Source organism: Lentinula edodes (assembly GCF_021015755.1).
Source record: "Lentinula edodes strain Le(Bin) 0899 ss11 chromosome Unknown C8R40scaffold_59, whole genome shotgun sequence".
NCBI classification, from domain to species: Eukaryota; Fungi; Basidiomycota; class Agaricomycetes; order Agaricales; family Omphalotaceae; genus Lentinula; species Lentinula edodes.
The window spans coordinates 242,028-266,978 of NW_025764365.1; the positions used below are offsets into that span (position 1 = coordinate 242,028).

General features: G+C 47.0%; 8 protein-coding genes across 8 annotated transcripts; 3 read left to right on the forward strand and 5 right to left on the reverse strand.

Annotated features, from left to right (window-relative positions):
- Nucleotides 1-231: 231 nt before the first annotated feature.
- On the reverse strand, nt 232-2,795 carry C8R40DRAFT_1060231 (WD40-repeat-containing domain protein; the record flags this gene model as incomplete). Its single annotated transcript, XM_046225334.1, has 5 exons — nt 232-722; nt 775-1,406; nt 1,454-1,698; nt 1,757-2,416; nt 2,475-2,795. 5 exons carry the CDS (start codon nt 2,793-2,795, stop codon nt 232-234), a joined length of 2,349 nt encoding a protein of 782 aa, XP_046080240.1.
- A 424-nt stretch (nt 2,796-3,219) lies between these two features.
- Nucleotides 3,220-4,659, forward strand: C8R40DRAFT_758908 (uncharacterized protein). The gene is made up of 4 exons (XM_046236140.1): nt 3,220-3,550; nt 3,617-3,735; nt 3,796-3,873; nt 3,928-4,659. Exons 1-4 carry the CDS (start codon nt 3,530-3,532, stop codon nt 4,430-4,432), a joined length of 723 nt encoding a protein of 240 aa, XP_046080241.1. The 5' UTR covers nt 3,220-3,529; the 3' UTR covers nt 4,433-4,659.
- Nucleotides 4,660-4,877: 218 nt separating this feature from the next.
- Nucleotides 4,878-6,470, reverse strand: C8R40DRAFT_1060326 (uncharacterized protein; the record flags this gene model as incomplete). Its single annotated transcript, XM_046225343.1, has 3 exons — nt 4,878-5,473; nt 5,545-6,118; nt 6,165-6,470. 3 exons carry the CDS (start codon nt 6,468-6,470, stop codon nt 4,878-4,880), a joined length of 1,476 nt encoding a protein of 491 aa, XP_046080242.1.
- A 1,242-nt stretch (nt 6,471-7,712) lies between these two features.
- On the reverse strand, nt 7,713-8,389 carry C8R40DRAFT_1060264 (uncharacterized protein; the record flags this gene model as incomplete). The annotated part of the gene is made up of 2 exons (XM_046225336.1): nt 7,713-7,977; nt 8,037-8,389. Coding segments are annotated over 2 exons (618 nt in total), but the record flags the coding sequence as incomplete, so codon positions are not given.
- Nucleotides 8,390-9,145: 756 nt separating this feature from the next.
- Nucleotides 9,146-12,441, forward strand: C8R40DRAFT_1177113 (uncharacterized protein; the record flags this gene model as incomplete). The annotated part of the gene is made up of 4 exons (XM_046232629.1): nt 9,146-9,809; nt 9,862-10,429; nt 10,480-11,462; nt 11,513-12,441. The coding sequence occupies 4 exons, from the start codon at nt 9,146-9,148 to the stop codon at nt 12,439-12,441; spliced, it is 3,144 nt and encodes a 1,047-aa protein (XP_046080244.1).
- A 258-nt stretch (nt 12,442-12,699) lies between these two features.
- On the forward strand, nt 12,700-16,130 carry C8R40DRAFT_1177114 (glycosyl hydrolase family 92-domain-containing protein; the record flags this gene model as incomplete). The annotated part of the gene is made up of 10 exons (XM_046232630.1): nt 12,700-13,842; nt 13,899-14,012; nt 14,135-14,261; nt 14,329-14,534; nt 14,605-14,725; nt 14,773-15,042; nt 15,104-15,261; nt 15,390-15,506; nt 15,566-15,660; nt 15,734-16,130. 10 exons carry the CDS (start codon nt 12,700-12,702, stop codon nt 16,128-16,130), a joined length of 2,748 nt encoding a protein of 915 aa, XP_046080245.1.
- A 598-nt stretch (nt 16,131-16,728) lies between these two features.
- On the reverse strand, nt 16,729-18,482 carry C8R40DRAFT_1177115 (uncharacterized protein; the record flags this gene model as incomplete). Its single annotated transcript, XM_046232631.1, has 4 exons — nt 16,729-17,637; nt 17,687-17,883; nt 17,948-18,023; nt 18,072-18,482. 4 exons carry the CDS (start codon nt 18,480-18,482, stop codon nt 16,729-16,731), a joined length of 1,593 nt encoding a protein of 530 aa, XP_046080246.1.
- Nucleotides 18,483-23,046: 4,564 nt separating this feature from the next.
- On the reverse strand, nt 23,047-23,887 carry C8R40DRAFT_1074336 (uncharacterized protein; the record flags this gene model as incomplete). Its single annotated transcript, XM_046226694.1, has 2 exons — nt 23,047-23,079; nt 23,213-23,887. 2 exons carry the CDS (start codon nt 23,885-23,887, stop codon nt 23,047-23,049), a joined length of 708 nt encoding a protein of 235 aa, XP_046080247.1.
- Nucleotides 23,888-24,951: the final 1,064 nt, after the last annotated feature.

Sequence of the window (24,951 nt, forward strand, 5' to 3'; positions counted from 1 at the left end):
CCTGCCCCAGGTGGTGGATGGGTTTTCGATCCTATGAAAATGACATCCAAACTTCTCTGGTCCCCCTTCTTCTCTTCTTGAATCATATCAAATCTGAAAGTATCATTCTCTGCAAGCGACTCAGAAGTGCTATGTTTTGGTTGATGATATGACAACGTTCCTGATTCTGCAGATCAATGGCAAAAAAATGGGAGACTAAGATACATATGTACTATATGTTGGCTTCTAAAGTTAATTCCTCCGGAAAGCGTTCTTACTGCCACTCCTGATACCTTGCCGTCTGTGGACCCTTCCCTTCCTGTCGCTTTCCGAAAGCTCAAGAGGATCTTCGCCTCCTTTCTCCAACCCAGCTCCAAACTTCTCGACGCCCTTTCTTCGGTCTTGCTGTTTACCAGCCTTGCCTTGTCCTGAAAGCTCTCTTGCATCTTGAGAGTTGGCTGACGGAACCCATGACATTTCCATGCCACCATCCTCAGCGATGTTGACTTTATTGGCACGAGATGCACTTTTCCCCCCACCAGGATAAGATGAATGGCTTCGACGTTGACCAAAGGTTGCCTCTTTCCCGGTCGCAAGCTGTGTACCATTTGCGCCGGACTGTGGACGCATTGGCACCAGCTTGACATTAAAGGTTCTATTTTGTTGTTTGGAGCGATTATACGCTTCTTGTGCGCGTACGTTTTTCTGTCCTGGTCGTGCACGGGGGTCAAACTTGTTCAATTCTAGAGTCAAGAAGTCAGTTGTGAATAGTGAAAATAGGCTAGACCAACGAACCCCCAGCGTCACTGCTGTCACTGCTGTTACCACTATCATCCTCGCTATCACTCTTGCTAAGACTATCAGAAGACATCTTGTCGCTCTCTTCTTCCTCTTCCTCCACTGCGGTCTTGCTTCGTTCGCTAAATCCTTTTCGTTGTACAACTGACGAGGGATTGAGCAACGCATATTCTCTGCTACTCACATCGACCTCGAATTCAGGATCCTCAAAGACCTTGGCGAATCGAGGGTCGGTCAATACACTCGTCGATGCGTCTTTTCGGCCACTAATGACATCTTCCTCTTCCTCCTCATCTACGTTCATCGCATCTCCCTCTCCGGCTTCCGCAAGGTTCTTCTGAATCTTCCTCTTTTTTCTTTCCTCCCTCTTCCTTTCACGCTCTTCATCCCTTTGGATTTTCTCAGCGAGTATTTTGTTGACCTTCACACCGGGGACCTGTTTCGTCGAGGACCGAATGCGTGTTTCGGCCAATTTGTCCATCTTTTGCCGGATCATTCGTTCACGGTGTTCGGCATATTCGAAGGGGTTGGCAATGACACGAGCGGTGTCATATAGTTTTAGTGAGATGAAATAGCCGTGCATGTAGGGCTTGAGCGCAGGAGTACCGACGAGGTGATCCAGCCCCAGTCTTTGAAGATGTCAGTAGTATTTAAAGCGATAATAGAATAAACTCACTTCTGTAACTCGTTCCGTTCAACAAATTTGAAGTCCTCATAAACGTTACGGGTCGTCTGGTCCTCAAGTTCTTCTGTGATATTTTCAAGGAAACTTGCCCACCGAGGAGCAGGTCCGAGTTGGGGAATATAATATGTGGACATCTGAATGCCTTCATTGGCTGTTAATAAAAGACCACTGCCAGGAACATGATGGACGTCGTTCAAATCTGAAGCGGGATTAATGGACGTGAAATTCACTGAGGGCTGGAAATAGAAAACATTCAATGAAAAGCAGAAATTCCACAATCAGAATATAGCATACCGAGTTCCGATCCCATATTTTGATCACTTTTTTATCCGCACTGAGGACCATTCCGTCTCCTGCCATCCTGCTTCCACCCTCGATCCACGAAACACTCTTCACGGGTAAGCCATAGCCTTGGTCCTTTACGGCGAACGGTTTCGTTGTCCGGATATCATATAGTAGAGTATGTCCAGTTGATGTTCCGACTGCATACGATAATCCGTCAGTTCGCGAAGCAAGAGCTGTAACACTCAATCCTGCAGTCATAGATTCAGTGTTGTTGTCAAAGCTCGGAGTAATGAGTTTGTTTGCTGGCAGACGCAATATTCCTGCGCGTTTCCGAGACCTTGGATCCCAGAACTGTACCGTCCCATTTCCGTCAACACCAAACCCAAGAAGCTGGTGGGCCGGATTGATGTCGATTACGTTGACACCTTGTATGTCGTCTTCTTCATCTTCCAGTACGAGAGGAGTCATGAAACGACCCTGTTCGAGATTCAAACGATAGATTTCATTCCCAGAAGCGGAGAAAAGGGCGTCACAGGAAGGAGGATGGTAAGCCAGAGAACGACCAAAACGAGGTATTCGAGTGCGGTAATGAAAGCCACCTTGTGTGTGCAACTCTATCGTGCGGTCATTTTGTAGGTGTATTGATTTCGTCCAATCATCAGAAAGAATCTGTCCGACGGATTATCAACACACAAAAAATGAATCTTGCAAGGAATAACTTACGCACAACAAAGTCAACATTCTCAGAATCTGTATGCCTTTCAAATTTGAGCGTGAGTTGGTTGAGGTCCCAAACTCTTATCTGAGGTTTGTAGGTCCCAGTCGCAATTGCATGAGTTCCATCGGGAGTTGTCTTGATTTTGTTGCTGGCTTCAGGAAACTCGAATCCCTGTATTAATTCTATTGTGCCTTCGATATGTTCTTTTGCCGCTCGCTTCCCTTTAGCAGCAGTACGTTTTCGTGTCAGCCAGTCGGGAAGAGACGAAGAGGATCCAGCGGTAGCACCGTTGACGGTGTAAACCTTGACATCGTGGGGTTCAAAAGCCATAGCATACTAACTGCAGAGCGAGAAAAAAATTGGGCAGAGAACGTGACCCGGTTATTCGGACCGCAGCCCTGGTTACAGCTTTGACCGATACTTTTTTCGATATCTATTTAACTCTTCATTAACTGCAAGTAAGACCTAGTAAGACGCGGGGAGCCGCGACGGCTACCCAGATCGTCCCCTGATCCTCGCACAGCTCTATTTTTCTCGATTTGGGTCACAATTCCATTTCTACAGTATGTGCACTATGGGGTGTTTTTTTTGAATTCTTCTTTTACCGCAAGCAAGTAAGATTAGGTCTGTACAGTATAAGTCTGTATACTGCATAAGTCGCCGGACGACGTGATTCGCCAGGCCCCAGGACTCGCCTTGCCTTTAACACTTACAGTAGAGACTGGCCGCGCCCCTTATCGGAATGATAAGTTTTATGGCCTCACTTGAGCATGCGCTGAATCCTTCCCAGCAATACTGTTCGGATTTCCTTTAGTAGAGTAATGGGGTTTCAAGACACAGTCCGAGAAGGAGAACAAGACCCTTACAAGGTACATGATATGAAGTCAAAGCAAGGAATATGTGATCGTGTAATCGTGCCATCGGAATGTTCCGGCGGCCTTTCAGGATCTACCGTTTCGAAAAGTAATTAGTTTTCTTCTACCACCACGTCACAAGTTTTTTTCCTTCTTCTTTATACACCATCTGTAATTCTTTCCGGTCACTTTAGGTCTCATATAAGGATTATGCCTCGCGCCAAGTCATTGGTTCGTGGCATTACTCTTTTCAGCATTTTAAAACTAGCTTTGACCTTGATAATGTCAATTCAGAAGAATGGCCAACACAGTGAAGCGTACAACCCGGCAACTTGCTCAGTATGTAACGCTATGATTTCCAACAAGACGGACATGCCTAGGCACATGAAAATGCACTCCGTAGATCGCGAAAAGCTGTGCGTTGTCCTTGTTCTATCGGTTCGTCCTCTCAAAAGTACTGATGCTCTTACAAACAGAATGCATCGATGTCCATATCCAGACTGCAACTTCGAAAACCTTCAGAAATCAAACGTTGAGACTCATATCCGGACGCAGTGAGTCTACATGTCGTCTCTAGATCGTAATGATACGAATCATTTGAACCGCAGTACAAAAAGCAAGACCAATTCCTGTCCGGATTGCGATTTTGTTACTGTAGATCCTGGCTCCTTAACTCGCCATAGAAAGCGGATACATGGTTACATTCCTAAGATGCGTCGTTCAAGGCAGCCGAAACCACAGCCGGATGCAGCGGGAGCTGAAGTTCCACCCAAACCACTCGCCCTTCGTTTCTCCCCTTATTCATCCGCACCTCATCAGCACTTTGAGCTCCCACCTCACTGTGATTCACGGCCTTCCACATCCGCTACTCCTCCTGACCACAGATCTGGGTCCCCGTCCCCATCCCAGCCGCAGCCTAGGTCCGGATCCCATTCGCCATCGACAATGGCTGGTTCCTCTTACTCTTTCATCCCATCAGGTCGATTATTACGGCCTCGGTCACCGGCTGCTGAAACGACGAAGGTGCTGCCTTTGCATCCACCTAGCCCTCGCATTGACCCTGCTCTGTTGCATGCTGGACCTCCTAGGACCATAGTACCCAGTCGTAGCTGACATCAGGTAGTTCAGGTTACCACCAACTGTCAGCAAAATTCATAAATAATACGATCTGTGCCTTCGGTTTTGCGGCTATTTATTTCGGTATTCATATCGAAGGCTGCATTGAGATTCTTACATTATCCTCTACATGGTATTTGTCTTCCTCAATACACGCCTAATTTTTATTGTTAGACTTGTGTCAAAGTGAAGAGGTACTCACTTCGTCTTGTTCATTCCGAAAATCCCGACAATTTTTGGGCCTCCTCAGTGTAATGGCTGACTGGATCACCGAAGGAATTACATATGGCCTGTCGTGTTCAATTGAACACAAGGAATGAGGGCTCACTCCTGTCAATTTCATGCTCTTTCCGATTACACACCATTTACCTAGTACATGTAGTAAATGACTTACACGACATTTCTTTGTTTGGCGTATCCTAATCCTCAATCAGGATCCTACTCAAAACCCTAGAGCTTCATTCGCAGCCTCTCGAATTGCTTTTTGACCACTGGTGATGCCTGGCTCGTTCTCCACAAACGGCTCTAACCCCATTAATCGTCTTCCTTCTACAGTCAAAACATCATCTGGCGTTCCTCTGTCCTCATGCTCCTTCTCGAGCCCTCCTGATTCACTCTCTGGAGGCATATCTGGCGGAGGAACACCTTCCAAAAAAGCTTTTCGCTGATCGATGAGATTACCGATGTTGTATGCGCACAGTGGTACGACTGGTATGTATACCACGGAAGAGTCGTTCGTACCGTTGTGCTGTTCTTCCACCTTGTGTACCAAGTCGCAGTGCCAAAAAATGTAATCACCAGGTTCAGCCTGAGGACAAGAAATAATTGTCTTGTTTAATTGAAGGTGAGGATGCCAAATGTCTTTCACAACCTGTCCCTGGCCGGGGTCTGCACCGTAAAAATATGTGGAATCCATGTCTAATTTGTTCTGGTCGTTGAAGTATGGACGCAAGAGAATGTACGCAGTGGAGAGTTTGATGTCAGGTAAAAATTGGATTGTTCCACATCGTGGTCCATTATCATCAATCGAAAGCAATCCTAGAGAGTGGGGAAGGAAGAAGTTTTAGGCTAGGGAAAGCCGACAATTTATCGAAATGCACAATCTTTACCTTGAAGGCTTCGGAACGCCGAACACGCACCCGGACCCCCGTACAAATCCATAACAGCCTCTGCTCTGTGATCCATGTCCCAAGCATCGTACTCTTCCCACTTCCCTTCCCAAATTTTTCTAAATACCCTTCCATATTCTTTATCCTCCCATCTTTCAATCGATCCATTATCCAAATGCGGCTGAAACATCCCCACTGAACCTGGTCGCCTTACGCGCCAGCGATCCGCGTACAAAGCTTGATTTACGAGATCTACCTGCGTGTCTCCACTCGCTGTGTATAGCTGGCTCATTGCTACCTGAGCGCGGATTACTGCGGGATGGCTCCGCGCTTCAATTTGCGCTTTCTGCCAGAATGTGGAGTATATCTGCGGGTCAGAATCGTTGGGAATTCGGCGGATATCTGGATGGCGATTGACGTAGGAGAGGAGAGAAGATTTCCAATCAAGAGCTTGGGCTCGAGGAATAACACCCCGTACAACGCAACATCCAGCTGCGCGGATCAGGTCTGCTATCTCGGTGGGAAACTGACCGTTTGATTGTTGAATCTCAGTGAAATCCACAACTGGGACGGCCTAGCGTCATAAGTAAACATAAAACTAGTGGGTTTCAATCGCTTACCGTTGGTCCCTTATTTTCGATCTCCTTCACCCTTTGTTCTAAGGCAACAAGAAGACGATCCCAACTTGCCTGGACTGCATGATAGTGTTCAGGTTTCACCAGGTGTTTCTTCAATTCTGCAAATTTCGCAGGGAGAGGCTTTGGTTTAGTACCTTCGTTGCTCGCCCAGATATCTTTGTCTTGAGTCGGAAGGGTCTTCTGGAGGCGATGGTGAATGTTCGATCGACTAGTAGCTGTTGATATTGATCTTGTTGACTTTAGAGAGTCTATCGAAGGTCGGGAACGGAGTACTACAGCTGTAGCCATCGAGTCTGTCAGTTGGGTTCTCACTCGGTGAGCCTTGTGAAATCAATGTGCAGACTACGGTATATAACTCATATGACCTACTAAGAAGATTATATCTTTCTCGCCGGAAATAAGAATGTGATTGTATGGATATTCCTATCGATTCAATTTCTTCTCCACTAATACATGCCTGTGATTTCCCGCCATGATTTACGATCCAAGATATGCAGCCCTATTCACCCGTGTCAAAGAGGCGCATTAGAATACACGCCTATTACGTTGTACAGTCATAATACCACGGTCAAAGGAAAAGAGAGGTTGAGAATATTCGGCGAGTTTTTTTGACGTCTTTTCCGTGTATTTTACCAGCCAACTTTACAAGCTTCGCAGACGCGTGTTTTATCAGTGCTTTCCCAAACTCTGCGATCGAATGTATGTAGGCAGATTGTACAGGTATACTACAAGGATTTTGACGGGAGTTGCCCTTTATCTATCATACCGGAACAGGTCGCTTAGTAGTAACTTAGGGACCGGAGTGCGACCTGGTGCGACGAACAGAGATACAGTATGTAATTGCATGGATGGTTGAAGTGATGACGGAGTCCCAACACGGGGTTTAGTTATAAGAAGAGATAACAACTGTTGCGAAAATCATATGCGACATTGTATTGCGATATCTCATTCAACCTCGTCATTCAACAATGCATGTCAATTCGTCTCGCTTGTTTCAGATGTGCTGTCTGGAATTTCAGCGAAAGAATAGGTGGGACTGACCAGAACGGGCGGATCTAGCAGATCCCATTGTGAGCTATGGGCGCTACTGGCGTATCCATCCAATTCATCTCCACCGACACTTCGATCTTCCCAATCAAAGAAAGAGGTCGAATAACGCACAGCGGTATCGACTGATAAGAAGCTAGGGGATGGGCTAGCAATAGGAGGTGGAGGTGAAGGCGACGAGGAAGAACTAGCAAAGGATGGACCATCATACGCCGAGTCTGCCTTAGGAATCGACACATGAAGTCGAGGGTTTTTGGAAGGGGGATATTCATCAGACTCGGATTGTGAAGTGTCAGAGACAAATGGATTGAATAGAGAGCGAGTGTTGGCCGAGTTCATAGATCGTTTGCCTTTCCCTTTGCCCTTAATGATAGATTGACTCTTGAGTCCGTTGGGGAGACGGTGATGTTCTGCAAAAGAGCTCTCGGTATCGGATACAGCTGATTCTCCAGTGTCATCGGTGTCGGAAGAATAATCAGTGACCCGAATAGTTTCCATACTGGAAGTGCGTTTTAACCCTGTCCGCCACGATTGAGATTGTTCTTCTTCCCATCGTAACAGTTCCTCCCGCTCCCGATTATGCCGCGACAACAACTCGTCCCAGAGCGTGGTTGGTGTGGCTTCAGTCAAGTACCTTGATCGGATCATCCAGTCGGTATCCAGTATAGCCAGACAGGTTACGTCTTTCCATTCTTGCTCTACGATACTGAAAAATACACGGCGACGCCTACCTTCATGAGCGAATCGCCTAGGCGGGAAAGGATGCTCAGGAAGTACCGTGTTGTGAAGAGACAATAAGATACTTACATGCCCATAAACAGCCTCATTGCCCGGTCTTTTGCAAAAGTGTCCAAGAGGCAGGCCTGTATGCGGTGACATCTCATGCTCTTAAAAGCTTCATCGAGGACGAGCCCGAGAGCTTCTTTAGCGTACCCCTTTCCTCGACTCTTCGAGGCGATTATGATACCAAACGATAGCTCTCCCATAGACCCGGGAGGGTAAGGGGGTGTCTGTGACGATACGAGGTACATAATTCCTATGATTGATCCCCACTGAGTATTCTCTCCGGTTTCATATTCAACATCCGTCTCGTTCCAATACGTTGTTCCTGGGGATACAGGATAATAAGAGATCGGGCATCCGTGATATTTGTGGCACATACCAGAACCAGAAAGATCCCTCTCTGCTCCCTCGTCTAGGCGCACCTCTTCTGAAATCGATGTCCATTCTGAGTTATTGTCTGTGGGACGGTTTTGTAACGAAATGATGCCGAAATAAGAGGTTCTGGAGGCGAAGGAAAATATATCTTCCTGTGGAAAACTAGCTTCGGTACTACACAGCTGCAATTCTTCGTAAAGAGAGATAACATCTGAGAAATCCTGACATCGAGTCGCATAGTCTCCTCCTGTTACGACAAGTCGTTCAGAAGTGAGTCTGTCGTTCATGGTTAAGAGTGAAGGAGTGGAGTCAGGCGCTAGTCATAAAGCCACATTATATACGCGTCGGGCTATGTAGATTTGATGTCGAGTTTGAATCAGACTCATGATGATTGCGAAGCTTGACCTTTTTGAGTTCGTTTTATTTGACTGCAAGCTTTAATCAAGAAGTTGAGATGTTTTACATATAGGCAGAAGTCATGAGGAGCGGGTGATGTTTGACTTGGAGAATCTTGCCTGCGCCGCAGCAAGCTGCAGTCACCGTGGTGGGCTTGATGTTGAATCCTTGATCATGAGAGGCTGGAGCGAGAGCGTCGATTTTGGCGCTAAAGAAAGATGCCATAATCTCGTCTATGTAGATCTAATCTTCCACGTGGCCGTAAATGTAAGGATGGCCTGATTTTGCGCTTCGTAGTGTCGAACGACTGTTGTTCCATTCACACAAGCATTTTATAATTATTTCTTTCTCAGACCACGACTATGTCCTTTTCGGCTCCCTCTCCCCTAGTATCTACTAGCTCGGGCTTCTCTTCAAAAGGCTCACCACAACCAGACCTGGAATTGGATCCTTCAGATCCTTTAAATCTCTTGCTCCGTAATTCACAGTCCACCGACAGCTCTATGGATGATCCTTCCGCAGGAGCAAGTCCTCCAGACTGGTCACAGCTGTCCGAGCTGTGGTCTTCCTCACTTGATGCAGGAAACCTGGCCGGAGAATATATTGCGAAAGCCTTTCCAGATGTAATGGATTACACTATTCCCTTAAGCTCCGAATTGGACTTTACTTCTCAAATGGCCATTGATCCACATGCCCTTCACTTTGACACTCAAAAGCTTGGGCTTGATAATTTCCCGTTGTTAAACGACTTGACTCCTAGTCAAAACTATCCGTTCACATTTCAATCGGAAACGTCGACTTCACCACAGGGCAGGAGACTTAGCGTAATATCCTCCTCGTCTTCATCTGGCGCCTCTCTGTCTCCGGTGATTGAACCTTCTCCTGCTCCGTCGCACCTCAATGCACCTCAGGAATTATCTTCCAGCTCTCTCGATGCAGCTGCGGAAGAATTGGCTCAGAGAGTACGGCAGTCCGCGGGGATTTTGCTCGCGGTTCCTATGAATGCTCACTCACAGCAGAACAATCGTAAGCAACTTTATCTTCCACAAATTAATCGTGCTCATTCGACAAACCATAGAAATAGATCCCGACTTTTCTATGTTTACTGGTCAGCAGGCAATGCTGAACAATGGCTTCATCCAGCAACCTGCTTCACCCCAGTCCCTGAGATCATTCGCATCGTCTACTTCTTCCGAGGCTTCCACCCCTCCCCCCACAACCCCTCCACCTACCGAGTCCGTTTATCCCAACTCTTTCAACGCATCTGTCTCAAATGTCAACCCCTACACCAACGCCGGGGGTACCACGGGTGTGATGCCTCGACCTAAGACCAGTCATACGACGATTGAGCGGCGGTATCGAACCAATTTAAATTCCAGAATAACCAGTCTCAAAATGGCTGTCCCGGCGCTTCGGGTGCTAGAAGATAAGGAAGGATGCGGAGTTGGTGGAGGAGGGAAGAAGGGAAAAGGGAAGAATGCAACTCTTGGCAAGAACGTTGTCTTCGGGAGCAAGGTGAAGAAAGAAGGTGAAGATGGCGAGGACGTAATTGATGTTATCGACGAGCGAGGGTTTGTTGATGGAGTCAAAGTCGCAAGGAAATGCAGCAAAGCCAATGTACTTGGTAAGGCTGTAGAGTATATTCGGTGAGCTGGCCGTAATCCCCTTCGAGCTGTGATACTTACTGGATTTACAGCGTCCTAAAAAAGCGTGAAATCCGCCTGAAACGTGAACAGCAAGGCTTAAAAGCACTTGTGAACGGTCTTGTTGGGGGCCCAGCTTTACTGAGCGAATGGGAACGGGAATGGAGGGAGAAATTTGGCGGAGAGGAAAAAGATGAGGTTGAAGGAGAAGACATTGATGACGGTGGTAGTGATGATGAAGGCAGTGGGGATGATGATGACGCAGACGACGAGGGAGTAAGGAAAAGGAAGAAGGCCAAAATAACTCCAGCGAAGAAAGAGCCCAAGGAGAAGCGACCTCCTCTTCCCTCTCCACAACCTCTTGTGCTCCCTGATGGAAGCGTTGTCGTACCAGAGAAACGAAAGAGAGGTCGACCTCGCAAAGTCATGCTACCTGTGGTCGCTGCAGTCTCTGAGCCATCGGTGCCACTGCACCAACCCGGAGCGCAGAGTTCTGTCGTCCAACCGCAACAACATCCTCAGCATGCGCAGTATCTCTTAGCTGTCTTTGCTCTATTCTCTTTTTTCAATAACCCGCTATCCTTTTCTCCATCCCATCCTCCGCCCAATCATTCACACACGGGGACTGTCCTTGTTCACGAGCTCCCTCCATCCATTAATGGATATTCTGGGTGGTCATGGCATGATGTTATCCAATTCTTTCATCTATTGGTCTCCATCCTAGTTTTTTTCTCCATTTTGGCACCGTGGGCCCCCACTTTATACAAATACGTCACGAGATATGCATCATTGAAGAAGCTTACTTTATTCAATTCATCTCGACCTCGTTCGATCTCACTTGTTGACGCGCTATCGCCCGATAACCGAGGGACTGTACGGGAGGCTGCTGGGCTGCGCCATGCGCTAGGCAATCGTCACGGTGTTTTCGCAAGTGTCAAAGCTATCGTTGGAAATACAAAGCAAAACATTGGATTTGAGCAGGCTGGCTTGGAGCAAAGAGCTTGGGTTAGGTTGGGTGAACTTTCTGTATTAGGAGGTCTGTTGTCTTTTGCTCTCTACCGTGCATCTCACTGAATATTTCTAAAGGAAAAACATCATTGCTTGACCGCGCGCTGACTTGTTTGCACATGCGATCTTATCTGTCGTGGTTTACTGCCAGCGCAGCTGACCTTTCCACATTGGCATTGGCACTATGGCCTTTGGGGCATTTTGTTCATCGACATGCTTGTTCTATCTGGGACGCTGCCCGTGCTCGGAAAGGTTTTAGCGGCGTGCGCGAAGGAGGCGTTGGTGTTCAAGTCAGACCCCACGAGCGGCTAGTACTCGAGAGCCTCACTTTAGACAATGCAGTCATCCGCCTCAAGGAGATAACTGCTAGTCAACGCCGGGACGCTGAGTGGAACCGATATGCACCGATCGGCGTCCTCGCGTGTGGTCTCGTCAAAGAAAGGATCAAACACCACCTGGAGTTGACGTTCATAAAAACTGTTCTTCCAAATGAAGACTGTTGCGAGCTCGAGGACATTTCTGCGGTCGCGACTTCTGATAGTGCGGAGGACAAGGAAGAGAATGAGCGGAGAAAAACCATTGAGGCTGCGATGTCCCTCGGGGGAAAGATGGCCGAACTTGGCGATACTCTCCAGAGGATGTGGACCATGAGCATTTGGGAACTCGAGGATGTCTCCCTACCTGATGATGATGAGGAGCATGAGTCCGATATCGATGCCGATATCCGCGTATTGCTCAATACCTTAATCCTCTACCGTCAAATATTTTCCTCTTCCATCCTGGGATCGGCTCAAAGCGGTCATAGCTCAGGGGCGTCAATCCTCCTGAGTCCTCCTCCCAGTCCAACTCGACTGGATGTGAAGTTACATTATGCTCTTCGTCGTGTCCTAGATTCTTCTGTCTTTGATTCTGAGAATGGCAACGGGATAGGCGTTGCGATGGAGGATGCCAGAGATCGACTCGTGGATATGTTGGTAGACTGTGAACGAGCTGGAAGGTCGATCTGATCAGTAAACTTAACTTATCTTGAATAATATTCTGACTGTATAAGGTATCTACTATTATTTTGGTTCCGGGCTGGTATTATGGTCATGGACATACTTACATACTTCCCGAATTCATGAGAGGAAAATGTGACTAGAGAACTAAGTTGTATCGGAATATTCGTTGGACAGGTATTCTGGAGTTCTCGCAGTGCGCACACGATCAGCTGATTAGTGATGCATTGTTGCCCCACATTCGAATCCCAGAAGAGACTTTGAGCAATGTATCCCATCTTCTCCGCATTCTTGCTCTCTTTGAGCTCTCTTTCTGGAACATTAGCTTATCAATGGCCTAAATCATTCCTGTCTTCCATCAATCCCTTAATTGGTAGTGCTGGTCCAGAACCAAATCTCTCTGGAGGTATGATACCCTCCGTGGCTCCGCCCTTCGGGTCCACAAGATGGGTAGCCCAGAACCAAGAGAGCTATGTCTCAGCAACTCCGTTCAACTATACAGAATCATACATGAACAATGGTACCATTCATGGATTCATGGGTACCCGTCAACCAGCTATTTGGATGGGTGAAAGTGCTTGGGCGGCAGTAGTTCCTGGAATATCTTCTGGTTCGGATGGGGATATTCTTACTGGATTTGAAGAGAGGGCCATGCCGAAGATTGCAGGGACTGAAAAGTTTGGTGTTGGTCTGTATAGTGTTGAACTTGTTATACCTGAATCCGGAGGCAGTACAGTAGAGGTTTTGATGAGCGCAAGCTCTCGAGTGGGACATCTCCAATTCACATTCAAACAAGGCTCCGAATCCCAATTCCAGCCATACATCTTCTTACCTACCACGCGTCCATCAACGATCTTCCATAACCCCAACACCTTTGAGATCACTTACCCAAATGGCACCGTCCAAATCTCACCATCCACAAGCGAAATTTGTGGTAGCAATACCGAGATGCAGGACTTCATTCTCGCACCAAATAGTATCAAAGATGCTGCTAGCCATTTCACTGGATGGTATTGCGCCACGTTTGATACCTCGTTCAACGATACCGGGTATGGAATCACGGTCGGTAGTGGTGATTCTACTATGAGAACCGAACGGGCAGAGTCAGGGAGCGGAGAAGAGCTAGGAGCCTATGCCAGATTTCAATTTCCTTCTAACGGTACCGAGAGCAACTCCATGACAGTCAACGTTCGCATTGCTACCTCCTTGATTTCTGCAGACCAAGCGAGGTACCATCTCAATGCTGACTCCGAGAACAAAATAGGGTCTTTCAACATTCAGGACACGCAGTCGAATACGGAAAACGCATGGGCGGAGAAGGTTGGGCGATTTCACGTGGAGACGGATGGTTCATCTGAAAGTGAGGAGAAGTTGGCTGTTTTCATGACAGGAGTATTTCATGCTATGCAGGTAAGCATCATCGTACCAATCTCCTATTATAATTGTGCACATCTGGATTCCTATAGTATCCGTACGAAGTTCATGAACCAATCCCTACCACTCCAAATTCCCAGCAATACTATTCCGCCTACGACAACACAATTCACGAAGGAGAATCGTATAGTGGCTATTCCATTTGGGTACGTTTTAACCAGCTCATTTTCTCCCCACTTCCTTCCATGGCCAACTGCACGCTCTCCAAAATAACCTCGCCCGCAAACCCCATTTCATCCCATGTGTCATAGTTGACCTCTCGCTACAGGATACCTATCGGGCTGAATGGGCACTTCTCATTTTACTTGCTCCTGAACGTATCCCTGGAATGATTCGAAGCATGCTGCAAGATTTTGAAGAGGGTGGGTGGTTACCAATGTGGAAGAATATGATCGGTGTGTCTACTCCTCTAAAGACAAGACTCTGGAGCATCAGTCTCTTAAACCGGCGCTATCTGAACAGAAACCAACATCATGGTGGGGACACATGCCGACTCCCTTCTTGCCGAGGCAGTCTTGAAGGGATTCGGGGCGGGCTCTGCAGAAGAGAATGGAATACAAACGACTTTCACGACAGATGAGCTTACGACTATGTGGAAAGCTGCTTGGAAAGACGCTTCTGTGCCTCCGGTAGGTGACTCGAATGTTGTTTACTCTGATCGGGAGGAGGTATGTATCTACAAAAGCCTTTCGCAGCGCTTGTATGATGAATTCTTACAAATTATGTTATTGTACATAGGACGTTGACTATGAAGTACGCGCGGGACTTTCGACGTTCTTTGAACAATACTCCGCAGGCTATGGGTGGGTTGCGAACGATATTCATTCGGAGAGTGTTAGTAGGACGTTGGATTATGCTTGTGAGGGTCATTTATTCCTTTTCTATCAAACTACTAACACGCTCCAGATGATGATCATGCAGTTGCACTCTTATCAACCCTGATTCCTGTAGAAATTGTTCAAGGAAATACACCCAACTTGGATGAGATTGCAGCGGGATTTTACAACAGTAGCAGCGCGAATACCAATTATAACGTTACCTCACTTTTGAACGATCGTTCATTGGCTAATCCATGGACTGTCTGGAACGACACGGCTTCAGCTCCGGCTCTAGTCACTGGAGGAGAGGATGTCAAGGGATTCGTGCAAGCTAGACAACAGAATGGGGACTGGGCAGGTATAAACCAAATCTCTCCATATCACTTCGAACAACTTGTATACTAAATTTTTCTTTCAAGCTACAACGGACGGCTTCACGGAAGGAGACCGCTGGGTTTACTCTTTCGCCTTTGTGCATGATGTTGCTGAGCTAGTTGAACGACGGGGAGGTAATGAGAGCTTTGTAAAAAGCTTGAATGAGTTTTACGATGGTGGTTGGGTTGATTTCACGAACGAAGTGAGTACATGGCCTTTTCGATTCTATGTTCCCGTCCTTTCGCTCTTCCGGTCCTTTATTCCTTTCTCTCACTTGGTATCAGGTTTCTTGAGAATTGACGAATTTCTTCTCTATTTCGTTTACCTTAGCCGGCTCACCATACACCTTATCTCTACGCGTTGGCTGGCGCAGCTTCATATACTCAGGAACGTGTTCGAGAGATTGCAAAAAGTAATTATAATAATACACCTAACGGCTTGAGTGGAGTGAGTATTTACGTTGATGATTCCGATTTCAACTGCACAGTGCTAACCTAATTCCCTAGAATGAAGATTGTGGCCAGATGAGTGCTTGGTACGTTTTTAGCGCCATGGGCTTCTATCCAGTCAATCCTGTTTCGGGCGTCTACGTTGTTGGCTCGTAAGTGTTCTCTAGCCGACTTCGTTTTGCCATACATTGACCGATTCTCGTTCAATTTCCCTTCTTAATATAGTCCATTCTTTTCCTCGCTCAACGTTAGCATACCCGTGCCTCCGTTCATCCCGCCATCCCACCCATCAATCACATCCAACTCGTTCTACAATTCCACGACAAACAGCTATGATCTGCGAATCCTCGCTCCTGGCGCCGAATCCAAACCATACGTCAAGAATTTGAAAGTCAATGGTAGAGTGATTGGAGATAAGGAAGAACCACTTATCTCTCATGAGGAAATCCGGTTTGGAGGCTTGATTGAATTCGAGATGAGTGATAAGGCGGAGAGATGGGGAGGTGGGAGAGGAGCATGGACTGAGATCACATCGGATGCGAGGAGGAGTCCAGGAGCTGCATTCAATGACCAAAGTCGCTCTAGTATTGTGAGTGTAGAGCATGTTACGAGTCCGAAATGAAATGTAGGATTCGTCTTTATGGGGGAACAAAATGTGGGAAACTGTGACTAATTTCCTTTTTGGGGGTGCAATCTGCCTTTTTTGGGCTGTGACTGATGAAATCACATGACCTGCTGATGTGACTGATGATGTTCCTTCGGCACCTGAAAGGTGCCCATTCTTCTCTGTCCGCACCTTTGGCGCCCAAAGGGCGCCCTTTACCCTAAAGATAGTGATGCTGACCCATAAGTCTCAGCCAACATGTAAGTTACATATCTTTTATTAGTATGTACAGCTGAAGAATTCAATAAGGACTCGTACATGCCACGCGCGAAGCGCGATGGCCCACTTCCGCACGTTGAATTATAGGAAGATTAGTTTGTTCAGCACTTTTAGGCAGGTGTTTAATTAATAGTACTGAAAAAGGTTGCTAAAGGGAGTACTGGGAGTCATGTACATAGTAGTACAGTTCGTTCAAATGAATAAAACTTCTAAATTCGATCCATACGCAGACCAGACTATACTCAAGTCAACGCTCTTGCCTAGCAAGTTGGAAGAATATATTCTAGCATGTGCATGATATTTACAATATGGGATGTTCACACACACATAAGCGATCTTAATTGGGGTTCGGCGGACCAAATATTCGAAGAGTCAGAGTTGGGGTTCCATGGTTTACCAAATTGACCCTCCTTAGCAGTGATCGACTCTTTGGTTCGAGGCTGTTGCGGTGGTGAGGTCTGGTTGCTCGATTCTGTTTACCTATCAAAAGGTGAGGATTCAAGGTGATGATCCGTGAAAGAGGAGGTACGGCCAGAGACAATAAGACAGACGAGGTACGAGAAGAAGGATCCGCGGAAGATGTGAACACAGGGATATTTTCTCGACGCCACGAATTCACGATTCGCTGTGCTGGAGACAGCCCAGTCGATAGATCATGATAACCAGGATCAGAGGTAACAATACCTTCATTGCAGTCATCATCACTCCAAAGAGAACCCGGAGACTCCTCAGGCACTAAGAATATTATATCGCCTTCCCGTGATTCATCAGATGCAGCTGGAGGGGAGGATCTCGATGCTGGTCCTGTACCTGCATCACCCGCATCTCCTTTATCATCGTCTCCATTGCCACCAAAGTCCAGAAAATCGAAACCGTACTTTTTGAAGTCTTCTTCAGAGCTCCCACCACCTCCCCTCCTTGGCTTCCAGGGGCTTTGCCGCTGGCTACCTTCTGAGATAAACCGCGTTCGTAATTCCATCAGTGTGATAGAGATGGCATGCATCGTATCCACAATCATTTGTGGTTCAGGAACTTCGGAATATTGGAGAGCGGAGTATAAGGTCGAAGCCGGTTTACTATGACGTTCTTTCCAGACATACAATGTCCGAAAAGCGTTGAGAAGGGCAGCAAATGGGGAAATGTGCGAGTAGAATCCGGACGTTTGATAGGGGGGGAAAAATGTGTTTAAAGCAGGAGCATTGTTAGCGCAGAGTACGACATGGTAGGAGTAGAGATTGCCATCTTTCTGTAAATAAATATCAGAGGTGCAATTACGAAATGAAAATGTAACGTACAAAATGAGATAGACCGTCCACATTCCCTTTTCGCAATTCATTCCAGAGGTTGTTTGCACCCACTTTTTTTTCGGTGTTCCGTTTGCGTCTTGCTTCATGCACTTTCTCCAGGTAGACTTGGATGTTGTCCAGTAAAGCAAGAGATGGTATAATTAAAAGCAGATGATCATCAAGAGCTGCATGTATATTGACTAAAACTACATTGAGACGGGGACACTTTTGAGAAATGTCGCATCGACACTAAAAGTAGTGTAAACGCACGTGGCATAAGAAAAAGGCGGCTATGAATGCACAGTGTTCGGGGAGCCATGCCTAGCATGAACTCGTATAGAAGTAGCTAAGTTGAGTGTCAGGACGGGCGGATGTAGTCGAGTCAAGCACGCACCAGGGAGTCATTGGAAGCCTCGGCATTGGGAACAAGAATGTGCGCCAGTTGAATGAGCGGTCTGCAATACGGCTGGTGATGGGTGACGTGGCACCGAAACATCTTTGCTACGATGAGCCAACCTAGAAGCCAGGCTTTTGCACTTTGTGCACCCCTTCCTTGACGTTTACTAGGAGTAAGCTCTGGCCCAGATACTCTACTTGTACTTGATTTGTGAGATTGATTATCTAAATTGTCCCGTCGTTTCGAATAAGTAAGAACAGAGACAGCAGGACGACCAAGCTCTCCGTCATCCAGTTCGTCCACTTGATGCTGCAGCGCATAGTCGATAGGCTGGGAAATTTGTTTTTGCACCGTATCATGATCGAAGGGGATTGGGAATTTGTTGATACGGTTTGCAAGATCAGTCATGGAAAGAAGTTGCTCTTCAAAAGCTGGACGAAATGCGTGCCGATGCAAAGTGGCCCAATATCGGTTTCAGCGCCAAAGGGGTATATATGTCTGGTTGGGCGACTGGCTAGGTATTTATTGAAATTGATGCTCAGAAATGCAGGATTGTACTCTTTCGTGACCAAAAACCCCAGCGAAAGAATATTGATGGACCAGAATTCGTATCTCTTGATGGACCCCTGTATGCTAATGGGGATTTGCGTTGAACAAAATCCTCAAAGATATCATTAATTGGTTCGAAAGTACAGTGCGTTCGCCATTTCGTTCCAAAGGCTTTTCTAAATGAAGATTTCAACCCGGGTAGTTATATTCCTGGATGGGACTGCCACGATCTACTTATCGAAAATAAAGCTTTGAAAGAGCTCGGAATGTGCGTCGACTGTTCCTATTCATCAAACTTCTCCAAATTCTGTTCAGAAAGATTCTTCTAATGTTCCTCCGTCTACTATACGCGCTGGCGCTCATGCAGTGGCTGTTCAGGATATTGTATCGCAGAAGGAGCAATTCCGTCAATTTGGTATCATGGCTGATTGGGGCAACAATGTGGAAGCCTGCCAGGGTCACTGGCAAGCAACACTAAGGAGAAAGACTCACGGAACGACAAACAAACAGGCAGGAGTTCTCGATTGGAGTGATCAGAGATATGTGAGTGTATGTAGCGAGAGATGGTCGTGGTACCAGGTCAAGTAGCAGTATCGTAGCTACAGTATATATATATCTATGGTGAGACCTATGACGATGGGACACGTCTACGCGTCATTGGTAGGAATGCACGTGGTCGTGCTTCCACTCTCCCCGCCTCTAAAACGCGAAGCAGTAGAAAGAAAAGAAGAAGAAAACAACCCAACCAAAAAATTGTTATAGGTAATATAAGTATGGAACCCGCACCTAGTCCCTTGGACGCCGTGCGTAATAGTAGAAGAAGAAGTCACCAGACCTATCCTTCAGTTAATCCTTCCCAGATGTCGAGGGCCTCGCATTCTTGTAGGTTTCTACCTGGCTCCCAGGAGTCGAATTCGGGGCCGTAACCCCGCCAGCGGACCAAATAGCGTCGCCCGCGACCAACTTTACGCTCATCCAGGATTTTGTCGACTTCCAATTCGACCAGTCCGTCTGCGGTAACGATCGGGCCAGGCCGAGGGAATTCACGATTTGGGAAGAGCGATGGGTCGTTGTCGGAGTAGGCCTTTAGCTCGTCAGCATGGAAGGTAGGGAAGATGTTGAGATGGGCAGGCAGGTCCAAGGTGTAGGCTGAAAACTGTGGGTGGATGTCAGTAACTGTATAAGGGCCATCGTAACGAGGGAAAAATTTAGCAGCTCTTTTGTCCCCTTTCCGCTTGTATTCATTTTTACGGTGTTTTGTTTTCAGTAGTACACGATCATTAATCTTAAAACCAGGGTCAGCACGACGGTGACGGTTGTGGGAGCGCACCTGATCCAGTTTGGCAGACAGAAGGCAATCCTGTGCTTCCAGGACATCAACCTGAATATTCTTGAGGAATTCATGGGCATCAAATTCGTGGTCCGTCAAGGCGTCCGGTAGCTGTGGTACCAGCGGAGGGATGAGTCGGGGAGAGAATCCGGAACGTAGCTGGAACCCTGACATGCCAATGGAGGAGTTGACGGTGTTCATAATCTGGAAACGGATACGTGGTAAAGCCCGCTTCCAGCCTTTCTGATTACGTTCGACGTGGTAGCGGAGCATTTGTACAACAGTTTTATTGCTACGTTCACTGGCGCCGTCGGATTCAGGGTGGTAAGAAGTAGACATACGGAGGCGGACGCCGGAAAGAGAGCGTAAGGCCTCCCAGAACTTCGATACAAAGAGATGATCACGGTCACAGACAATGTCGTCAGGGAGGCCGTTTTCGCAGTACCAATGGTCAAAGAAAAGCTGAGCACAGTCACTAGCAGATAGGTCGGTACGGCAGGGGACGATTCGTAAGTCGGCACCTAGTCGGTCAGTGATTGTGAGGATGCAGTTGGAACCACCATCCTCAGGGAGAGGGCCTATGAAGTCCATGGCAACGGAGGAGAATCGGTGATTTGGTACGGGCAAGGGATGTAGTGGGCCAACTTTCTTTTGAGTGGTGGACTTGTTGCGTTGGCATTCATCGCAGGCTGGAACATACACCTTCTCAAGGTCGCGCCGCATGTGGGGCCAGTAATAGGATTCTCTAAGGGCCTCATACGACTTATCAAACCCAAAGTGGCCGAGGTTGTCATGAGCCAAGCAAAAGAGTTCCTCGCGAATGTGGCCAGCACGTGGAATAATCAGGTGTTGTCCGATGTACCATAATTTTGATTCGAGATCCTTCCGGATCAAGGGCATACTCGCAGCCATAGAGGGCAGATCTTTGCACCAAGGATCGGTGGTGTAGCCATCCCGGATCTCCTGTAGTAGTGTGGCGTCCCCCAGTAATCTCAAGGGTGGCTGCGATGTGGGGCAGAAGGGGCTCGACATAAGGTGAATTAGCCAAGGCCCGGGCACCGGACCAAGATGAGTCTTCGAGTACACAGAGGATCGGCAGATCCATATCGTCATCTGTATCCGCGCAGTAGGCGTAAGGGTGGTGTGAGCCGAGGATAGCTTCCGCGGATGAATCAACTGTGGGACCAGGGCAGAGATCTGTTCGACGGGATAATGCGTTGGCCACCGAGTTTCGTTCCCCAGACACGTACACGATCTTGCAGTCAAACTGCGAGAAGAATTCCATCCAACGTGCTTGACGGCGGGATAGATCAGGTTGTGAGTGAAAATTTTCTAACATCTGGTGGTCTGTCATGATCACAAACGGGACACCCAAGAGGTCCACTCGCCATTTCTTTAGGGCACGAATAATGGCCAGCATCTCTTTCTCATGTACAGGGTAGTTGAGCTCTGCACCTTTGAAGGTAGATGAGTTGAAACTGACGGGTCGTGCAGTTTCCCAAGAAGTCCCAAAACTTAGGACAGCACCGGAACATTTGTCACTAGCATCGATTGTGATGAAGATTTTATGTGTGTCAAGAAGGTCGAGGTCGATGACCGTCAGGCATTCACAACTCGCAACGAGGACTTTAATGGCTTCGAACGCGCGGTCGTGTCGTGCCTCCCAGGGTAGGTTATCTTTGTCTATACTGTTTGTGGTTAAGTGGGTCAAAATCTCGGTGAGCTCAGCAAGACGAGGTAGGAATGCAGCAACATAGCGTACTAAGCCAAGAAAGGCTCGGAGTTCTTTCACAGTCTTCGGTGTTGGCCAATCCATAATGCGGTCCACTTTTTTATCATCCGCTGCAATTCCGTCCCTCGAGATGGAGTGGCCAAGGAAATGGACATTAAATGTGAACAACTCGCATTTCTTTGGGTTGCAATACAGACGAGCCACACGGAGCGCAAGGAGAACCTTTTCAACATTGATGATGTGTTCTTCGATTGATTTAGACCAAATAATGATGTCGTCGACATAGACGTAGCAAATCTTTCCAATCAGATGCCACAAGGCGGATGTAACTCGACGTTGGTGGATGGCTGGTGAATTTTTCAGGCCTTGAGGCATGACAGTCCATTCGTATAGCCCAAACGGTGTAGTGATAGCTGTAAGTTTGATGCTGTCTTCGTCCATTCTGGTTTGGAAAAAGGAGTCCGTCATGTCAATCTTCCCCCAAATGTGACCCTTAGCACAGTCAGAGAGTATGTCGTCAATACGAGGTAAGGGATGAGCATCCGTTATGGTGTTGTCATTGAGTTGGCGGTAGTCAGCAACCCAACGAGGTAGTGCATTAGGATCTGCTTTCGGGATAACAAACGAAGGAGAGGCGTAGGTGGAATCGGACGGTCGTATTTTCCCACTATCAAGGTGTTTTTGGATAAGAGTTTGCCAGGCAGCTCGAAATTTGCAAGGGCAGCGGTAAGAGCGGGAGCTAATTGATTTCGAGGCGTCGATCAGTTGAATTTTTGCCGTAACAGAGGTGGGTAACTCTTCGACATGAGGAATGGGTTCGAAGATTGCTTGATATTTCTCCTTCAGTTGTGATTCATGCTCCTTCAGAGCTTCCAACATTGCGAGATCTTCAATTCGGGACCAGATAGAAGCAATTATTTGTGAAGAAGTCGGTGTAGTTGTGACGCAACAAGGTGGAAACTTCGGACGAATGGTTGAGCATACGTCTTTTAGTTCATGGAGTAAATTGCGACGGTGTTCTTTAGCACGATTGCCCAATTTTTGTAAGGATTCATGGATTTTCTCAATCGATTTCCCTTTAAACGCGAATGTGCGATGTACAGGTGTGTTATTCAATAAATCAAACCCCGAGGGCTTATGAGTACAGGAACGTAAAGCGTAGTCTATTACAATGTTGTTATGAGTTAACCAGGGAAGACCGAGAAGAAGCTGAGTACACAAGTTAGGAGCGATGACAAAAGGAACGCTACGTGATGTGAAGGAACCGTTCATGGAACTAATCTTTAATAGAACATATTCAGTCAAAGGTGCAATGGATTGGTTACCAGACTGGAACGCAGCACATACAGGTTCAGGTTTCTTCAGTATGCGACGTGGTAGTCCCAGGCGACAGACTAGATCTGGGTGGATCAAAGCCAAATGAGCACCATTGTCAATCAGAGAGTTAACGATAACAGGAAACGGAGATTTTGGGCCAGCAACATGGCATTTCCATCGAAGGTGCGAGATACGGAAAGGGCAACTTACCTCCTCCTCGGAGTCAGTGCCGTCACCCAAAACTGCGCTTGGCATGATGGAAGCGACGACGCCGTCGTCCTCCGCATCAGATACCCCAATAGCAGCAATAGGGCCCGTTCGCGGTTTCTTGTTTGTTTCAACGGTGCCTCGCAACTTGCGAGCGGCATCGACATCGGTAGTAGTGAGTTCCTTGTAGCCATTACCGTTAGGCAAAGGAAATTCATGTTCAGAGCTAGAGGTGTGGCATTTGACAAAAAAGGATCTGCATTTGAAGCAGCCGTCGTTTTCACTGAGTAGTCGCCTTTCATTAGTCGTAAGCGGGGGCAAACGACCGTTCTGGCCACCACCAGTATTCGCGGTACGACGACTTTGAGTGTTCGCAGCAGTAGACGGTGCCAGAGGAGTCGTAGCGCGAGAGTTGGGACGGGACCGAATCATGTGTTCAGCCATTTGGCGAGCAATGAGCAGTTGGCGGTGACGACCATGGTCAAGAACTTGGAATGCACGGGTAAAGGTGTGGAAGTCTTTTGCATGAATGCCATGTAGAGGGTTACCCGAATGATCGTCAACCTCTTTATTGTAGGCCTCACGGAGTCCAGTGTCGGCAGCGTGAATTAACATCATCTTCAAGCTGTCCTCTGATTGAAAACGAGGTGTACCTTGCAAAAGGTTGTTAAGGACCATAAGTTGTACAGCAAGGTCTGAAATCGAGGTCTGCAAGTCATCGGGCATCCTGACGGCGCGCATTTTACGGAAGGTAGAGTCTTGCCAGTCAGGATCGAGGACGCGGTCACGGACCACAACGAAGAATTCTTCGAAGGACAGCTTTGTAAATTCTTCGCGGTGACACGCCTAAATTTTGGCTAGACGTCTATGCTGTGAATTGTGACATTTTCACGTATAGATTTGTATCAAGAGGACTGTAATTGAGACCCAGATTGACAGTCAAAGTCGATACTGAATCAGTCTAATAAGTTGAAGGGACCATATACCCATACTACCACAAGTTGGTTAGTTTACCCATCCCCGATACTACCTACGGATAGCAGTCTACCTGTTTGTCAAGCAGGATTATACCAGACTCGGACTACATCCGAAGGATGACCATTTACGTATGACATACCAAGGGTATTCTTATTGGACCTTACACTGGCAGGAGTTTGGAAGAACTTACTCAAGTGACCATGAACCGAGGATTGACTCGAAATGACTTTCTAGAACTCAGGAATTATCAAATACTCCTTCTAGAACAAGATCATGCATTAATCTAAAGGACTGTGATTTAGTCTAATAGACCAATCAAGTTGCATGGTTGAGGAAAATGACTAGAAGAACGATCGAAATACTGCGAGGCTCCGAAGACATATCAAATGAATGTCAAAGAGTCTTGACGTAGAAAATATTGAAGAATGCAATTAAATGAATACTATGTGTAACTCCCTTGATTGAGTATAGGCACAATGGGTGTCTGTTGAAAGAGAGAAGCAATTAGTTTAATCCAGATGAATCAGATTGATAGGATTAGAATCGAGGAGAGCTGATTTGCCTCCGGACGAGATGACAAACGATCGAAGTAAGTGTTGAACCGCAATGACAGTTGAACACCATTCGAGTCATTCTCGAAAAACAATTAAATTAAATGAATATTGAAGTACCTACCTATGTTTGGAGGTATACTAGAATCTTGGAACCAATATGGACCAAATAAGGACATGTAGATTCAAATTAAATGGTATCTGACTGAGTGT